A 17,634-nucleotide genomic window follows, 5' to 3' on the forward strand; every position below is an offset into this window, starting at 1 on the left:
CTTTGCACGATCACCCCCACCAGCCCCAGGAGTTTTCGCGTAAATCGAAGCCGGGGAGTAAGTCGCAGGCAGCAGCCCCCAGGGAAGGTGTTTCAGGCCGGCCAGGGAGAAAAGACCTTCCCGCCGCCTCCCTGACACTCTCCGCTGTTTCTCGCAAACTTCTTCCGAGCCTTCCAGGCCGGGGACCGCCCGTCTCCCCGCCCCCGGAAAACCTTGCAATACCAAGATTGGATGAAAATGACTAGGTGGCCTAGCGCCTGCCCGCTCCCGCGCATGCTCCCTGACTTCACCAGGGTCATGCCGCAGCCCGCAGGAATAAAAATCCACTTCTCCGCATTTTGGAGATCACCTGGTAGCGGTTCAAACGCTTTGGCTTCTCAGAGAGGAGAGGACCGGGCGATCACGAGGAGCCGAGGGAGAAGGCTGCTCGCAAAGCCCGGAAAAGCTTTCCCGATCCACTTTGCGGGCCTCCGGGCGCCTCCAGACATGCGCAGTAGCCTCCCCAGCGGTGGCGGCGGTGGTGGCGGCGCTGGTGGAGGCTGAGTGTCCAGAGCCGGACGTTCCGGCCGCTTCGGGCTGGCCGCTGGAGAGCGCCCGGGTCATGTCGGCCCAGGGGGACTGCGAGTTCCTGGTGCAGCGAGCCCGGGAGTTGGTGCCGCAAGACCTGTGGGCAGCCAAGGCGTGGCTGATCACGGCCCGCAGCCTCTACCCGACAGACTTTAATATTCAGGTGAGGTCCTGGGCGTGCATGTGGCGGCCCTGCGGGGAGGTGCGCGCTGCTCCGGTCTCCCGGGCTGCGCTGGCCCAGAGCTGCGCCTGCCTTGGGGCAGCCGCCTCCTGCCCGGCCCCCTCCTTTCTCCCCTCCCACTCCTTCTCTCTCCTCCCATCCTACACCTTGCTCCTCCACCTCTCCCTGGCCTTGCTCCTACACCTTCCTGGAGCCCTATTCCCAGCACTTGAGAGACGGGGACTTCCTTGGGTCCCTGGGGCTCTGCGTGCCACCTGGCCTAGACAACATATGATCGCCACTAGCAAAAGGCCATTCGCTCGTTCATTCATCATAATGGCAGCCGTTTGTTCAGTGCCTGCGACTTTGGAAACGTTATCCCACTTAATCCTGGGAGCCAGCGATTGCAAGCGAACCCCAGGGTCACACTGTAAGCCCAGTGGCCAGGCTGCCATGTATGTGGCGCTGTGTCACCAGGTGGAGCTTCACTTTCAGGGCCTCCCTTCCTGCGGGAGGGGCCACCAGTGATGCTGGATGAGCGGAGAGCCTCCCGGGCAGGGGTGAGTGACCAGGGTGCTTGATGTGTGTTGCAGTATGAGATGTACACCATCGAGCGGAATGCAGAGCGGACCGCCACCGCCGGGAGGCTGCTGTACGACATGTGAGTGGGATGCTTGACATCACTTTTACTGCACTGAATCTCTCCATGAGGTTTTGTTTCTGTCTGCAGAAGTGGGAGTTGGGGGAAGAGCTTCAAGTTCCTATACATCTTCGATACCTAAAGCAAGCCTAGTAAGGAGTCCAGGTCTGCCATGAATTGCTGACATGGCTTTTGCAGAAGAGTCTAGTTTTTATTCTTACATTTTATCCTTGTTAAAACTTCTATTCCATAATTTAGTCTAGAAATAATATGTGCTCATTGCAGAAATTCAAACACTACTTGTAACAGAGAATACAAAGTGAAATTGCCTTCTAAACTCAACCAAAGTTTTGTGGGCAGTGTATCTATATGTATATACATAATACATAAATAGGTTTTGGAGGGAAAGGGGTTACAAAAATGAGACCATACTACCCCTGTTCTGCAGCATGCTTTCTTTATCCACTGTAATGGATCCCTTCCCTTATCAGTATGTAGAGATCTACTTCATTATTTTTCATGCCTGTGTAGTATTTCATAGCCACTCTTTTCTTGGTAGACATTTAAATAGATATTTTTAAATTATTTGGAATTATGTTCAGTGTGTGAACAATTTCATAGTCATATTTCGTCCTTTTTCTGTGGAATAGATTCTAAGACCTTTTCATAGTCAAAGGGTATGCAAATTTAAAAATTTGATACGCTACAAAATTAGTCCCTAAAATGTGCGATCCCAATCTGCGTTTCCATTAATGGTGTATAAAGAGTACATTTTCCCATACCCTTCCCAACATTGACTTACTAGTCTCTTTATAGTTCTTGCCACTGTGATAGGAGAAAATGGTCTCTTGCTATTGTTTTTAGATTGTACTACTCGTACTATTAATAAGATTCAGGATTGTTTCAACTATTCTCTTTGGCTATGTGTATTCTGTAATTTGCCTTTGCCTGTTTTTTCTTTCAAATAGTTTGTTTTATTCTTGTTGACTTTTGGGAGTTCTTTCTATATTATGGTTACTTGTCTTTTCACCTATAAAACCCCCTAAAGACTTATGTGAATACTCTGATTTTTATAAATCAAATAATTTTTATTTTTACATTTTTATTTTGGTTTGTTTTGGCACATCTAAGCATTCGCTTGGAATAAAGGAAAGTTTTTCACCAAATGCTACTGTATTTTTTTCTTTTGGATACTGTATAGCCTTTGACATTTTAATTTAATGTATTTATTTTAAAAATAGGTTTGTGAGTTTCCCAGACCAGCCGGTGGTATGGAGAGAAATCAGCATTATTACATCAGCCTTAAGGAATGATTCACAGGACAAACAAACCCAATTTTTAAGAAGTAAGGAAAATGGTGTATAAGTTACCATTTCTGGAATACCAAATCATAGATAGTAATTTCACACACCAAAAGACACACCTGGGATATTGGTAACCATGTGTATGTATTCTTCTCTACCAGAGTCTGTAATAATGTCACTCAGTTCCTTGACTGTTTCCTTAGAACCCCTTAAGCTTCTTTAAAGGATATAGGTTTATCAGTGAGACAGGGAATTAATTGCATATATTTTTAACAGGTTTTACAGTAACCAGATAGCCACTATAGATTAACCAGATCTCCGCAAAATAGGAGAGAAGCTTTTAGTAATTTAGAAGCTTTCTCTTTAAACTTCTCTGTGTTTGTTGCTGTAGCCAATCAAAGATTTCAAATTCTACCTAAAATAGCAAGTAGATGCTGAGGTCATTTACTTAAACAAGCACACGCTCTATCGCAACCTGCAGCAGGCACTCTTGTGACCATTCACATACATTGCTTTTTGAATTTGATCAGTCCTCCAAATATGTCACCATTATTTAGCAAACATCCTGTGCTTGATACTGTTGAGCCCCAGAGCCTGCCAGGTTGCAGGTGAAACTTAACCACAGTGATTTCACATGTATGTTTACTGTTCTGTACATGAAAATTCCTTACTCAGCACTTGTGCTGCAGTCTTTTCTGTCCGCATGAAACTTTTAAAAGTGAAATATGTTTTGTACAGGTTTGTTTGAAACTCTTCCTGGCCGGGTCCAGTGTGAAATGTTACTAAAGGTCACGGAACAATGCTTCAACACGTTAGAACGATCAGAAATGTTGCTTCTACTTTTGAGGCGCTTCCCTGAAACGGTGGTGCAGCATGGGGTGAGACTTGATTCTTCCCCTTCTCTGAATATAAAATATAACGGGTCATCAACAGATTTGTCGGTATGGCAAGGAACTACAAAGCGGAAGTTGCTGAAGAGCACTGGATAAGAGTGAACTGAAATAAAAGGTTCTTTGTTAGTAAAGTGAAAAGGACCTTTTTTCTTTTTACCAAATTTTATAAGTTTCCAGGAGAAGCTGTTTTATCAGGAAAATCACCAAGCTCTGACAGTACTATTTATTTGCAATCTATACGGTAAAAAGTTATGTTTTTCTGTTGTATTCTACAATGTGCTTTTGAATTTAGAGTACGGTTTATAGTTTTAATAGATGCGTTTTTCCTGTGCTTCTGCCCTATGGAGACTGTCTTCATTCTATTCCTGCCCCTTCCTGTCATCTGTAATATTTATCGAATGCCATTGGCAGGCATGGGTAAGTGCTAGGTATCTCTTATCTTCCTAAATCCCCTGAAGTAAATAGTATCCTGCTTTACAGATGATGAAACTGAGCATTTCATGTTTTAGTAACTTCCCATAGCCACTGAGGTGTCAGGATTCAAACCATTCATTTGATTCATTCAAACTCTGTGGCTTATTCTTTCCCATGCTATTTTTCTGGCGTCTGGTCCTGGTTAATCATTTCCATGCTTGCTTGTGTTCGTCTCCTAGGGTTGCCATAACAAAGTACCACAGACTGGGTAGCTTAACACAACAGAAAGATTCTCACAATTCTGGGAGCTAGAAGTCTAAAAGGCAGGTGTTGGCAGAGCCACGTTCCCTCTAAAGGCTCTAGGGAAGAATCTTTCTTTAGCCCTCCCTGGCTTCTGATGGTTGTCAGCAATCTTTGGCATTCCTTGGCAAGTAGCTGCATCACTCCTCCAATTTCTGCTCCATCATCACGTGCTCCTCTTCCTTTTCTGTGTCTTTACATGGCCTTCGGTTTGTTTGTTTGTTTTTGAGGCAGAGTCTCACTCTGTTGCCCAGGCTGGAGTGCAGTGGCATGATCTCGGCTCACTGCAACCTCTGCCTCCCGGGTTCAAGCAATTCTCATGCCTCAGCCTCCCAAGTAGCTGAGATTACAAGTATATGTAAATAGCTGTCTTATAGGGACACTAGTCATTGGATTGAGGGCCTCCCTAATCCAATATGACTTCATCTTTACTAATGATATCTAAAAAGACACTATTTTTTTAAAAAAAGTTAGATATATATGAGGTCACATTCTGAGGCTCTGTGGAGATATGAATTTGGGATGCTGTTCAGCCCAGCATACTTTCTGGTCATGACTCTGACCTTTTACCTTCTGTGTGATGCAATCTTTCACACTTTTCCACTCCTACTGTGGGTCATCCCTATGTGGTCGCAAGGAATTTGATACCAACCTCTTGGTGGAGTTGGGTAAGGGACCATCTACTATGCTAGGACATCAGTAATGGAAAGGTAGCCTCAAAACTCAGACCTTTCTGTCCAGTCCACACCAGACTATGTGACTGGCTACTCCTGAGAGCCTACCTTGAATGTGATAAGTTCTGTCTGTACTGATACACCTTCATGTAGAGAATAAAGTCAGTTTATTTCCTAGAAAATCTCTGCCTCTGTATTATCATTTGAACTCCAGTTCCAGTGCTTCCTTTACATTTCTATAGACATTTTGTTAATTCTTGTTAATTGTTAATGAGAATTTTGCTAATTCTGAGGAGAACAACCAAGACAGAGTGGTCAGATATTCAGGTGAATTTGGCCTTCTAGGCTGTGTTGCTAGTGCATTCTTTTATTTTCTAGTCTTTAAAATGTGATTATTTGTTTCTCAGAGAAGTTTGAATACACAAACTATGATAAGTAAAAACAAAAAATACCCTATTACTTCATATAATTCTGACAACTTACACTGTGACACATTTAAATGATTAATTTTGTTTTGAAATAGGTTGGCCTTGGGGAGGCACTATTAGAGGCTGAAACTATTGAAGAACAAGAATCTCCTGTGAACTGCTTTAGAAAATTATTTGGTAAGGAAAATTGTATTCTGTATTACTTCTGTGGTAAGTTAATATGCTGGGGTAAGTGTTGGTTCAGGGATAAGCTCATATATGGAAGGTAAAGGAGCTCTATGTGTTATGCCATTTAAGTTCTTATTTTTTTTCATTTAGAAAGCATTTTAGCCAGGCACAGTGGCTCATGCCTGTAATCCCAGCACTTTGGGAGGCCGAAGTGGGCAGATCATGAGGTCAAGAGATAGAGACCTGGCCAACATGGTGAAACCCCATCTCTACTTAAAATACAAAAATTAGCTGGGTGTGGTGGCAGGTGCCTATAGTCCTAGCTACTCAGGAGGCTGAGGCAGGAGAATCGCTTGAACCCAGGAGGAGGAGTTTGCAGTGAGCTGAGATTGCCGCACTGCACTCCAGCCTGGCAACAAAGTGAGACTCTGTCTTAAAAAAAAAAAAGAAAGCAAGCATTTTAAACAACTTCTAAGCTTTTGTTATATAAGATTTGATACCTCTGAAAGAATATGTGTAACTGTATATGTAGGTATGAAGCACAGTAATAAACAAATGTCTGAATTCAGTGGAAGAACTGGACCGTCACCTACTATAGAATTAACTGCCTGTCTCTCTGTACAACTCATTTTCAATACATGAGTCATAAAGGATTTTCCCCCTAAATGTTTTAGATACTACATCGAATGAACTCTAAAAGCTTTTGTATTTGTCGGAACTTTAGGGTAGACCACCTACTTAATTATTTTCTTCTTTTTCTCCTCCAACAGTTTGTGATGTCCTTCCTCTAATAATTAACAACCATGATGTTCGATTGCCTGCTAATTTATTATATAAGTACTTGAACAAAGCAGCTGAATTTTATATCAATTATGTCACTAGGTCTACTCAAATAGAAAATCAGCATCAAGGTAAGTAGGAATATCCTGTACTTTTATTTAAATAGGCTATAGTGAAATTGCAAATTCAGAAACCCCTCAATGTTCTGATTATTCTCCTCTGGATGCTTACCGGTTTGGGAGTGTTTCAAAAGTTGCTATCTAGAAAAAAATACTATGGTTAAGAGATGAGGCTTTTCTGGAACCAATGCCACCCATTGATCAAAACAATGTTCTGGCTGAGATGTACTATTATTGCATGGAACATTATACATGAATCATGATGAAGTAGGGGAAGTTACTTCCTGCTTATACCAGTGGCCTGTTGTGGGTCCTTGAGCAAAACATAAATGTGTTGGGATTCTGTACTCTCTGTATTTGCATGGGGAGTCAGACTTTGTTTATCAGGCACCACATCAACAGTAAGTCATAATGTTAATTGTAGGTTACTTTTTTCTTACATCTCAGGTGCCCAGGATACATCTGATTTAATGTCACCTAGCAAACGTAGCTCTCAGAAGTACATAATAGAAGGGCTGACGGAAAAATCATCCCAGATCGTGGACCCTTGGGAGAGGTTGTTTAAGATTTTGAATGTTGTTGGAATGAGATGTGAATGGCAAATGGATAAAGGAAGACGGTAATAAATAGTTTATTTCCAGAATTACCTATTGCTTTTTTTGGATCTTTATAAAAACAAAAACATGCTTTTTAAAACTGTGTAGGCCAGGCATGGTGGCTCACGCCTGTAATCCCAGCACTTTGGAAGGTCAAGGTGGGCAGATCATGAGGTCAGCAGTTGGAGACCAGCCTGACCAACATGGTGAAACCCCATCTCTCCTAAAAATACAAAACTTAGCTAGGCGTGGTGGCATGCACCTGTAATAGCGGCTACTCAGGAGGCTGAGGCAGGAAAATTGCTTGAACCTGGGAGGTAGAGGTTGCAGTTCACAGAGATTGTGCCACTGCACTTCAGCCTGGGTGATGGAGCAAGACTCTGTCTCAAAAAAACAAAACAACTGTATAATGCATAAGTATACTTTTTGGGTAAATTTTGTGACACTCAATACTTACGCAAAAGAGGGTAGTTTTTCATTTTATCAAAAGATTTCTGGCCAGGCACAGTGGCTCATACCTGTAATCCCAGTGCTTTGGGAGGCTGAGGAAGGCAGATCACTTGAGGTCAGGAGTTTGAGACCAGCCTGGCCAACGTGGTGAAACCCCATCTCTACTAAAAGTAAAAAAATTAGCTGGGCGTGGCGGTTTGTGCCTTTAGTCCCAACTACTCAGGAGGCTGAGATGAGAGAATCACTTGAACCCAGGAGGCAGAGGCTACGATGAGCCAAAATCACGCCACTGTACTCCAGCCTGGACAACAGAGTGAGAGCCTGTCTCCCGAAAAAGAAAAAAAAAAAAAAAAAAAAAAAAAAAAAAAAAAGAACAGATTTCTAACTGAAATATGAACTCTTAAGACGATGTTGTGTTTGGACCTCTCCTTGCTACTTCAGAGAAAAGAGAAGCTACTTAGCATGTTTGTGTCATGAAATCTTGATCACTGCCCTAATTCAGAAGGGAAGAGCTGCCATTTATATTGCACAGTAAGAATAATTTCACATACCTAGAGCAACGTTTGGTACATGTAATGGTACCACCAGAGCTTTTCTTTAGACCTTTTGCTGACCAGCCCAGAGTAATCGAGTAAGTTTTATCATTCCTTCTTTTTTAGAAGCTACGGAGAAATTTTGCATAGAATGAAGGATCTCTGCAGATACATGAATAACTTCGATAGCGAAGCACATGCAAAATATAAAAACCAAGTAGTATATTCCACCATGCTGGTCTTCTTTAAGAATGCGTTCCAGTATGTCAACAGCATACAGCCGTCTCTCTTCCAAGGTTGGTTTACAAATTTTAGAGTGTCCAAAAAAACGGCGGGGATGGTGAAGAGGATGAAAGTGTTTATCCACTGTTGTTGGATCCAAACAACCGTGGGGCAGTACCCGTCCTTTTTATAGTTGGCAATTTAGTTTTGTTTAGTTTGGCTTAATTGCTAGTTTCTATGTAAGTATGTTTCATTAGAAGTTTCTATATCAAAGGGTGTAATGGTACTGCACAACTAAATACAGATATCAGATGCCATTATTTTGAAGGTAACAGCAGGCTGGGCGCGGTGGCTTATGCCTGTAATCCCAGCACTTGGGGAGGTCAAGGCTGGCAGATCACTTGAGGTCAGGAGTTTGAGAACAGCCTAGCCAATATGGTGTAACCCCATCTCTACTAAAAATACAAATATTAGCCAGGCATGGTGGTGGGCACCTGTAATCCCAGCTACTTGGGAGGCTGAGGCAGGAGAATTGCTTGAACCTGGGAGGCAGAGGCTGCAGTGAGCTGAGATTGCACCCTGCACTCCAGCCTGGGTGACAGAGCAAGACTCCATCTCAAACAAAACAAAACAAAACAAAAAGCCAGCAGATATAAAAACATATTTAAGTAGATTTCATGAAGACATCACAATAGGCAAAGATTTAAAATATACATTTTGTATATCTAGAGTGTATGCATAAATACACTGTAGAAAATTTGAAAAACAGAAATAAAAGAATGGAATCACCCATAATTCTTCCAGAATAATACAACTGTCGTTTTTATGTATTGCCTTATAATGTTACATATATTTAGATTTTGTTTGGAATCTGTAACCATAATGTAAGTATAATTTGGTAGTCTTTTATGGTACTTTAATGATTCATGATCATTGTAAACAATTTGCAGATATATAACAAATACAAAGAAGGAACTGTCACTTGTATTCCACCACTGACAGAGAGTCTTTAACAATTTGGTATATATCTGTATGGTCTTTTTTTTCTATGTGCATCTACTTGTTTGTTTACCTAATTGAGATCACACTGAACATATTTTTCATGACTTTCTCATGACAGTTGAGTAAGCTTCTCTCTTATTTTAAGTATTCCTTTCCTTGCTGCATTTTTAAGTGTTGGTGTTTTTCCCCATCCTTAGGTCCTAATGCCCCAAACCAAGTTCCGCTTGTTCTTCTTGAAGATGTATCGAACGTGTATGGTGATGTAGAAATTGACCGTAACAAACACATCCATAAAAAAAGGAAACTAGCTGAAGGAAGAGAAAAAACCATGGTAATGCTTTCTTTCTTTCTTATTTATTTATTTATTTATTTTGTATTTTGAGATGGAGTCTTGCCCTGTCGCCCAGATTGGAGTGCAGTGGCATGATCTCAACTCACTGCAACCTCTACCTCCTGGGTTCAAGCAATTCTCCTGCCTCAGCCTCCTGAGTAGCTGGGACTACCAGCACCTGCCATCACGCCTAGCTGATTTTTGTGTTTTTAGTAGAGATGGAGTTTCACCATGTTGGCCAGGCTGGTCTTGAACTCCTAACCTCATGATCCACCCGCCTGAGCCTCCCAAAGTGCTGGGATTACAGGCATGAGCCACCATGCCTGGCCAGTGCTTTCAAATATAATTATTAACAGATTGGATGGGACAGTTTGCTAGAGATGAATCTTTGTAAAATATGGCTTTGGAGGTGAATCGATAAACCTTAGGTTTTAAAATTATACTATATATTAATAATCACTAAGTCAGTGGTTCTCCATTGGAGGTGATTTACCCTTCAGGGGACATTTGGCAATGTCTGGAGGCCTTTTTGGTTGTCACAGCTTAGTGGGGAGGGTCTGCTGTTAGCATCTGGTGGGGAGGGGGCAGGGATGCTGCTGAGCCACTCACACAGCACAGGACCACCCAAAAGGTCAGCAATGAGGCTACGAACCCATGCCATAAGTTCCTTATACATGTTTTGACCGAATGGCGTTGATTCAATTTAAAGAACAAAACCAAAATTGCATCAGACATCTAGAGCAGGGTGCAGTACAGGGTGCTGGCCTCAGAATGGAAAGCTCTGAAGCATTTAGGGCAGCAGGAACAGCCTATGGGGAGATGCAAAAAATATTTCATGAAGGAAGTCAACACTTGAAATCAGTGCTGAAAGATGAAGGGTTTTGTCAGTTGTAATTGGGGGTAGATTTTGTTGAAAGGGAAAAGTTTGCACAAAGATACAAGAAGCCCGAAAAATCTGTATTGTAAAATACAGAAGGCGTTACTAGGTAAGTGCAGACAAAAGTAATTTCTGACCAGGACCTTGCACTGGGGGAGGAGAGCTAGAGAGGGGTGACCAGTGCAAGGACGTCATACGCAGTGAACCAAAGATAACTAACAGTTATTCTTTGACATTATTTCTTAGACGATGCAGGCCTTAATTTTTTTTTGTTGCTGAGACAGAGTCTCACTCTGTCACCCAGGCTAGAGCGCAGTGGTGCGATCTCTGCTCACTGCAACGCCTGCTTCCTGGGTTCAAATGATTCTTGTGCCTCAGCCTCCTGAGTAGCTGGGATTACAGGCACACACCACCATGCCCAGCTAACTTTGTATTATTTTTATTATTTTTTTTTTGAGACAGAGTCTCACTTTGTCACCCAGGTTGGAGTACAGTGGTGCAGTCTTGGCTCACTGCAACCTCTGCCTCCTGGATTCAAGCGATTCTCCTCCCTCAACCTCCTAAGGTTGACTTTCATAAAACTGATATTTTTTAAACTTTGCTCCCAAGTAGCTAGGACTACAGGCGTGTGCCACCACACCTGTCTAACTTTATGTATTTTTAGTAGAGATGGGGTTTTACTGTGTTAGCCAGGATGGTCTCGATCTCCTGACCTCGTGATCCACCCACCTCGGCCTCCCCAATGTGCTGGGATTGCAGGTTTGAGCCACCACGCCTGGCCTAACTGTATTTTTAGTGGAGATGGGGTTTCGCCATATTGGCCAGGCTGACCTTGAACTCCTCCTGGTTTCAAATGATCTATCCTCCTTGGCCTCCCAAAGTGCTGGGATTATAGGCGTGAGCCACTGCACCCTGGCCTCAGGCTTTAATTTTATCCTAGGACATGCCAAACCATTATTTGGAAGCCAGTTAAATTATGTCACATATTAGAAAAAAAAGTAAACTATAAACAGGTGCTGTTTAAGTTGTATCTGTCAATGTAAAAAATCTAAATTTTGACTTTCATAAAACTGATATTTTTTAAACTTTGCTCCAAAACCACCACAAGCAAACATAAGAATTTAGCATCAGAAAAGAAATTCACTCCATTTTAAAAGTAAAAATGGAAATGTGTGAGAGTATAAAGACAAAAAATATATCTTAATTTTCAAAGCTAAATTGTTAAATTCAAAAAAATACTATGTATGTGGTATCCTTTGATATGAAATTCATGTAATGGGCAAAGCTGGCAGCAATAATGTTTCCATATAGGACTATATTTATAACTGAATTAACCACGTTCTCCACATTCTTTAAGCAGAGTTCAGACGATGAAGACTGTTCAGCAAAAGGAAGAAATCGTCACATTGTTGTTAATAAAGCGGAACTCGCTAACTCCGTTGAAGTGTTAGAAAGCTTTAAATGGGCCAGGGAGAGCTGGGAGTTGCTGTATTCCCTAGAATTCCTTGACAAAGGTAAGAAAGCGCATGTCATTGGTGCTATTTAAGGTTTTATATAAAATCATTGTGCTACTTGAAACGTCAAGTCACTTATGGCAAATTAAGTTGACTACAGTAGTTCATGCATTTTTTTTTCTTCTTTTGAGACGGGGTCTCACTCTGTCGCCCAGGCTGGAGTACAATGGCATGATCTTGGCTCACTGCAGCCTGTACCTCCTGGGTTCAAGCAATTCTGCCTCAGCCTAGCTGAGACTACAGGCATGTGCCATCATGCCTAGCTAATTTTTCATATTTTCAGTAGAGTTAGGGTTTCGCCAGGCTGGTCTTGAACTCCTGACCTCAAATGATCCACCAGCCTGGGCCTCCCAAAGTGTTGGGATTACAGGGATAAGCTGCCACAGCCAGCCAGTTCCTGCATTTTATAGCATTTTTTTCTGAGCAGGATACCTTATCAGTTGTGAATTTTCAAATGACCATCTACCTTTTAGCTCCTGCTCTGAGGGTATAATTCAGGTAGGGGTGGAGCTTGAGGGAGAGGTTTTGGACTTTCTGGTAAATATTTGTAGTACTGGCCTTTGTTCACCCAGTTTGTTTTGTGCTTCTAGGTCTTTCTTACTGCTGCCTTCCTAAAGCTGCATGTTTGGGGCCAAAAGATATTACTTGTGTATTACCAATAAGTGTTATGTGTTTCTTCTTGCCTTGAAATTCTAGAGCAGTGTTTTAGAAATCAAAGCAAAGTTACTATATATTTTTGGTAGTTTGCCCTCTCTTACTGGATTTGTTAGTTTGTTTTCTTCTTCTGTGCTATAGCTATATATATTTGGTAAATTTGCTTTTGAATTCTCACTCAGAATTTACAAGAATTTGTTTGGCCTGGAAGACGGATACTTGGCTTTGGTTAAGAATCTTCCTCACTGATATGATCATCTATCAGGTAGAGTATTAAATGTATTTTAGGTTCCTGTGTCTGTACGGGATGGTTATCGTGGCAAACCAGCTTTCACATGCATGATGTGTCATCTTCCCTCTTGGGCCAGCCTGCTTACACCTGTTCTGACTTGAGTGGCTGAGTGGGTATGGTCCACTTTCCTTTCAAAACAATTTTGGGCTGGGTGCATTAGCTCATGCCTGTAATCCCAGTACTTTGGGTGGTCAAGGCTGGAGGATTGCTAGAGCCCAGGAGTTCGAGACCAGACCTGGCAACATAGCAAGACCCTGTCTCTACAAAATAAAAAACTTAGCCAAGTGTGGTGGCATGTGTCTATACCTCCAGCTACTCAGGAGGCTGAGGTGGGAGGATCACTTGAGTCCAGGAAGTCAGAAGTGCAGTGAGCCATGATAGCAACACTGTACTCCAGCTTGGGTGACAGTGAGACCTTGTCTCAAAAACAAAATGAAACAAAAACTCCAAAATGACAAGACTGTACCTTTTGTGTTACTTTGGTATATCCAATCATACCTCTCTGTAGAAGTAAGATTTTCAATTTTCAGTAAAAGAGGATTACTTCTCACCCTCCTCCTCTCTCCACTGGTAGAGTCTGCCTGGCTGTACTGTTCTCCAGCATCTTAGACCTAGGACGGAGAGAGTCGATAATTTACCAATGAGCTGCTGTTGGAATGGGCAGGTTGCTGCTTCTGTCCTTCATAAAGGAGACGTGGTGCTTGTAGCAAAATATTTCTAAAGAAATGTCACATCCAAAATGTGCTGGATCAAAGGGCCTGGTTATTTTCTTTAGTCTGAAGACCTAACCCCAGAAAGAAAAATCTTCATCCTTATAAAGTAATGCTGTAAAGAACTCCCAGCTGACTTTAATTAAGTTGATTTGATTCTATTGCTAAGTCTCCATTTCTTCCTCAGATGATCAAACCAAGCTACCTTCTTTGTATAGTTGCTTGCTCATTGCTTAATGAACTCTGGAAGGGTTGTTTTTTTTTTTTAATTTCGTTTTTTAATGCCGTCTTTTTTTCTCCTTGTTTTTCGATCTTTCTTAGGGTCAATATAAAAAGGCAATAGCCAGCCTGCATCACTTAGCAGCTCTCCAGGGATCCATTTCTCAGCCACCAATCACAGGGCAGGGGACCCTGGAGCATCAGAGGGCGCTCATCCAGCTGGCGACGTGCCACTTTGCATTAGGGGAGTACAGAGTGAGTACTGCTCACATGCCGGCCGCAGGGGCACGGGGCCACCGGGGCTTTCTCCTTTGCCCAGTGTGGCTTTTTTATTCAGTGCAAGTGTGTTTCAGTTTGATCTTTCCACCTAGATTTATTGCGTAATCTGCTAATGAACATCACAATGATTTGGTTTTATGTAATTTTCTCTTTACTACAACTTCCCTGAAATTAGGCATCAGTACTTTTTAAGTTTCTTGTTCATTGTTCCATTTGTTGGAAGATTTTTCTTTTTATTATTTATCTTTTCATTATTATTACTTCCTTATTATCTTTTCATTATTCTGTTCTGTTGTACTTGGAAAAACAAGGCCATTACTAAGTGGGAAATGGAGGATTTGTGTTTAGCTTACTCAAACCTCAGATTCTCTCTTTCAATGGTAATAACTCGCTGGGCGTGGTGGCTCATGGCTATAATCCCGGGACTTTGGGAGGCCTAGGTAGGAAGTTTACTTTAGCTCAGCAGTTCAAGACCAGCCTGGCCAACATGGTGAAACCCCGTCTCTACTAAAATACAAATAAATATTAGCTCGGCGTGGTGGCAGGTGCCTGTAATCCCAGCTACTTGAAAGTCTGAGGCAGGAGAGTCACCTGAACCTGGGAGGTGGAGGGTGCAGTGAGCCAAGATTGTGCCTCTGCACTTCAGCCTGGGCGACAGAGGGAGACTCTGTTTCAAAAAAAGAAAAAAAGTCATAACAGCTGATAGGAGTGTTGCAGGAGCAGATATATAAATGGGCGTCTTTCCTCCAGGAGATTTTGAGCCCTGCGTACTACAGGGTGGGGACTGTGTTTTTATCTTTGAACTTTCATGATACCTACCACAGTGCAATAAATGTTTGAATTCAATTAAAACGATAAGCATGTTGTTCTGTGTGCAAGGACTGTATAAATTCAAGGCCACAACATAACACAACAAACGGATTTATTCCCACCCCTCTACATATTGTTGATCACTTTGTGATTAAAAACCCTAAATTTTTTGGCTGGGCGCCATGGCTTAAACGCCTGTAATCCCAGCACTTTGGGAGGCTGAGGTGGGCGGATCACGAGGTCAGGAATTTGAGACCATCCTGGCCAACATGGTGAAACCCCGGTCTCTACTAAAAATACAAAAATTAGCTGGGCATGGTGGTGGGTGCCTGTAATCCCAGCTACTCGGGAGGCTAAGGCAAGAGAATCACTTGAACCTGGGAGGTGGACATTGTATTCCAGCCTGGACAACAAGAGCAAAAAAAAAAAAAAAAGACTCCATCTCAAAAAAAAAAAAAATCCTAAAAATTTTTTTTAACTTGAACTCTGAAATATGATTAATAATTTGTCATGATGATTTTTAGAAAGGAACAATTTGAGAATGTGTGGAGTATGTGCATTCAAAATTGAAAATGCCTTTCCACCATTATTTATGTATCATCTATCAGTTACTTAATTCTAAGTTTTAATTAATTCCTTTTAAGAACTTAAAAGGTAGCACGTATTTACTCACACCAGTATACATATCTCATGTAGAGTTAGCTGCACCGTGTACTACTTCATTGTAGTAGGCAATATAAACTAGTAGATTTAATTAAACAAGATAAACTTCTTCCCTTCGAGAGCTTAGTTCCAACCTCTGAGTACATCACTATTAGGCCTATAGGCAGTGTCAGACTTAACATGATTCTCGACTTCCTGTCTTTAGCCCAGACTCAATATGTCCGGATGTAAGTGTCCTTAGTTCTCTAGCTGTCTTAGTCTGCTTGGGCTACTATAACCAAATAGCATGAAAGGTAAGCCTTGTAAACAACAGGAATTTGTTTCTCACAGTTCTGGAGGCTGGGAAGTCCAACAACAAGGCATCAGCAGATTCAGTGTCTGGTGAGGTCCTGCTTCCTAGTTCATAGAAGGGACAAGAGAGCACTCCAGGGTCTCTTTGATAAGGACACAAATCCCATTCATGAGGGTTTTGCTCTGATCATCTACTCACCTCCCAAAGGCTGTACCTCCTGATGCCCTCAGATTGGGGGTTCAGTTTCAACACACAAATTTTGGTGGGAACACAGACACTCGGATCATAGTACTGGCCCTGAGACACAAAACTTTCAAGTCATGGTGGACTCTCACTCTAGCTAATCCTTTTGATTCTTCCAGTGTGATACTAATCTCTTTGCTATATTACTTTGTGTTTCTATTGTCACCACTATAATCCAGCCTTTTAACTGAGTTTTTGGCCTATAACCCTTTTTCCAACCCTACAAAATTATGGTCATTGCTTTCTAATATACTGCTTTCATCATTCCACTTAACTGAAGTACTGGCTTTCTTGGTGCTCAGTGTTGAACCCCGCTGTTGGGTGAGGAGTAAAAATAGGGTGTGGGGAATATGGGATCCCTGCATTCAGGGGCATATGGTTTGAGTTAGGGAAAAAAGTATAAGGTGTAAGTCAATTAAAAATCAAATATTAATCAGTAGGCCCCAGTCATAGGCACAATAGGCATTCAGGGAACGGTGCTTTCTTTGTTGGGTCCAAAGAGTCAAGGAAAGATTTCTAGAAAAGATTGGCTGGAGATGGGCATTGAAAATGGCAGCTCACAGCTCTGGAGTACAAGTCTTGGCTAGCTCTGTGATGTTGTCAGGTTACCTCACCCAGGCCTATCCAACTCGAGTTCAAGTTCTCAACTCCCAGGCTGCCTGTCTCTAAACTAGAGCTTCACAACCCTGTGGGCATAGATGGGTTCTTGAGGTGCCAATATATGGATCCTGCAGCCTTTGGGGCAGTCAGCCATGACCTAGGGCTGCTGAGGCCACCCAGGGTCAACTGCTGCCAACCCTGACCAGCCTCACACAGATTACTTTCAGGGTGTGCCACAATGTGAAAAGAGTTGGGAAGCATATGTTTAAAGCCCCACTTCTGGGGGTTGAACAGTGATAACACATGGACACAGGGAGGGGAACATCACACACTGGGTCCTGTTGGGTGTTTGGGACAAGGAGAGAGGGGCCTGTTGGGGAGTGGGGACAAGGAGAGAGAGCATTAGGACAAATACCTAATATATGCAGGGCTTAAAACCTAAATGACAGGTTGATAGATGCAGCAAACCACCATGGCACATGTTTACCTAACAAATCAAATGTTTGGCACATGTATCCCTGAACTTAAAGAAAAAAAAAAATTACCTGGAGACCCAAAGAAGTCTCTGGCCTTTTGCATAAAAGGAAAAAAAAAAATAAGTTCCACTTTCTTATCTGGCAAATGGAAATAATGAAAGGGTTTGTTGACACAGAGGAAAGGCTCATTGCATGAAATTGATTGTTGTTAGAATTGGAGTAGGTAGCGAAGGAGTGGTGATGCTGAGTGTCGGGATCAATGCCAGCCTGCACAGAGGCAGTCGAGGCTCCTCTCCTCCACCAGCACTGCATCTGTCCAGCATCTCATCTGTGTCCCAGACCAAACCTCTGGACCTCAGGCAAATCACCTAAACCCATACACAGCCCTTCCCCCCATCTTCCTTTCCTGCTCTAAAGGCCTCTT

At 42.3% G+C, this 17,634-nt stretch overlaps 1 protein-coding gene across 4 annotated transcripts in view; it reads left to right on the top strand.

Annotated features, from left to right (window-relative positions):
- Positions 1 to 208: 208 nt before the first annotated feature.
- INTS10 (integrator complex subunit 10) overlaps positions 209 to 17,634 on the top strand; it is a 33,128-nt gene continuing 15,702 nt past the window's right edge. For 2 of the 4 annotated variants that reach the window (XR_001828444.2, XM_017539697.2), the window contains exons 1-12: positions 209 to 730; positions 1,321 to 1,388; positions 2,609 to 2,712; positions 3,410 to 3,549; positions 5,476 to 5,557; positions 6,319 to 6,459; positions 6,895 to 7,066; positions 8,153 to 8,322; positions 9,448 to 9,581; positions 11,819 to 11,972; positions 12,809 to 12,891; positions 13,950 to 14,102. Coding sequence is in view for 3 of the 4 variants with exons in the window: in XM_017539697.2 (XP_017395186.1) it covers positions 602 to 730; positions 1,321 to 1,388; positions 2,609 to 2,712; positions 3,410 to 3,549; positions 5,476 to 5,557; positions 6,319 to 6,459; positions 6,895 to 7,066; positions 8,153 to 8,322; positions 9,448 to 9,581; positions 11,819 to 11,972; positions 12,809 to 12,891; positions 13,950 to 14,102 (1,530 nt within the window). In the remaining variant the exon portion in view is untranslated. The remainder of the gene's footprint in view (positions 731 to 1,320; positions 1,389 to 2,608; positions 2,713 to 3,409; positions 3,550 to 5,475; positions 5,558 to 6,318; positions 6,460 to 6,894; positions 7,067 to 8,152; positions 8,323 to 9,447; positions 9,582 to 11,818; positions 11,973 to 12,808; positions 12,892 to 13,949; positions 14,103 to 17,634) is intronic. The other 2 variants (XM_017539695.2, XM_017539696.2) reach the window with 1 other exon arrangement.

This window comes from Cebus imitator, unplaced genomic scaffold, assembly GCF_001604975.1.
Source record: "Cebus imitator isolate Cc_AM_T3 unplaced genomic scaffold, Cebus_imitator-1.0 Scaffold120, whole genome shotgun sequence".
In the NCBI taxonomy this organism is placed as follows: Eukaryota; Metazoa; Chordata; class Mammalia; order Primates; family Cebidae; genus Cebus; species Cebus imitator.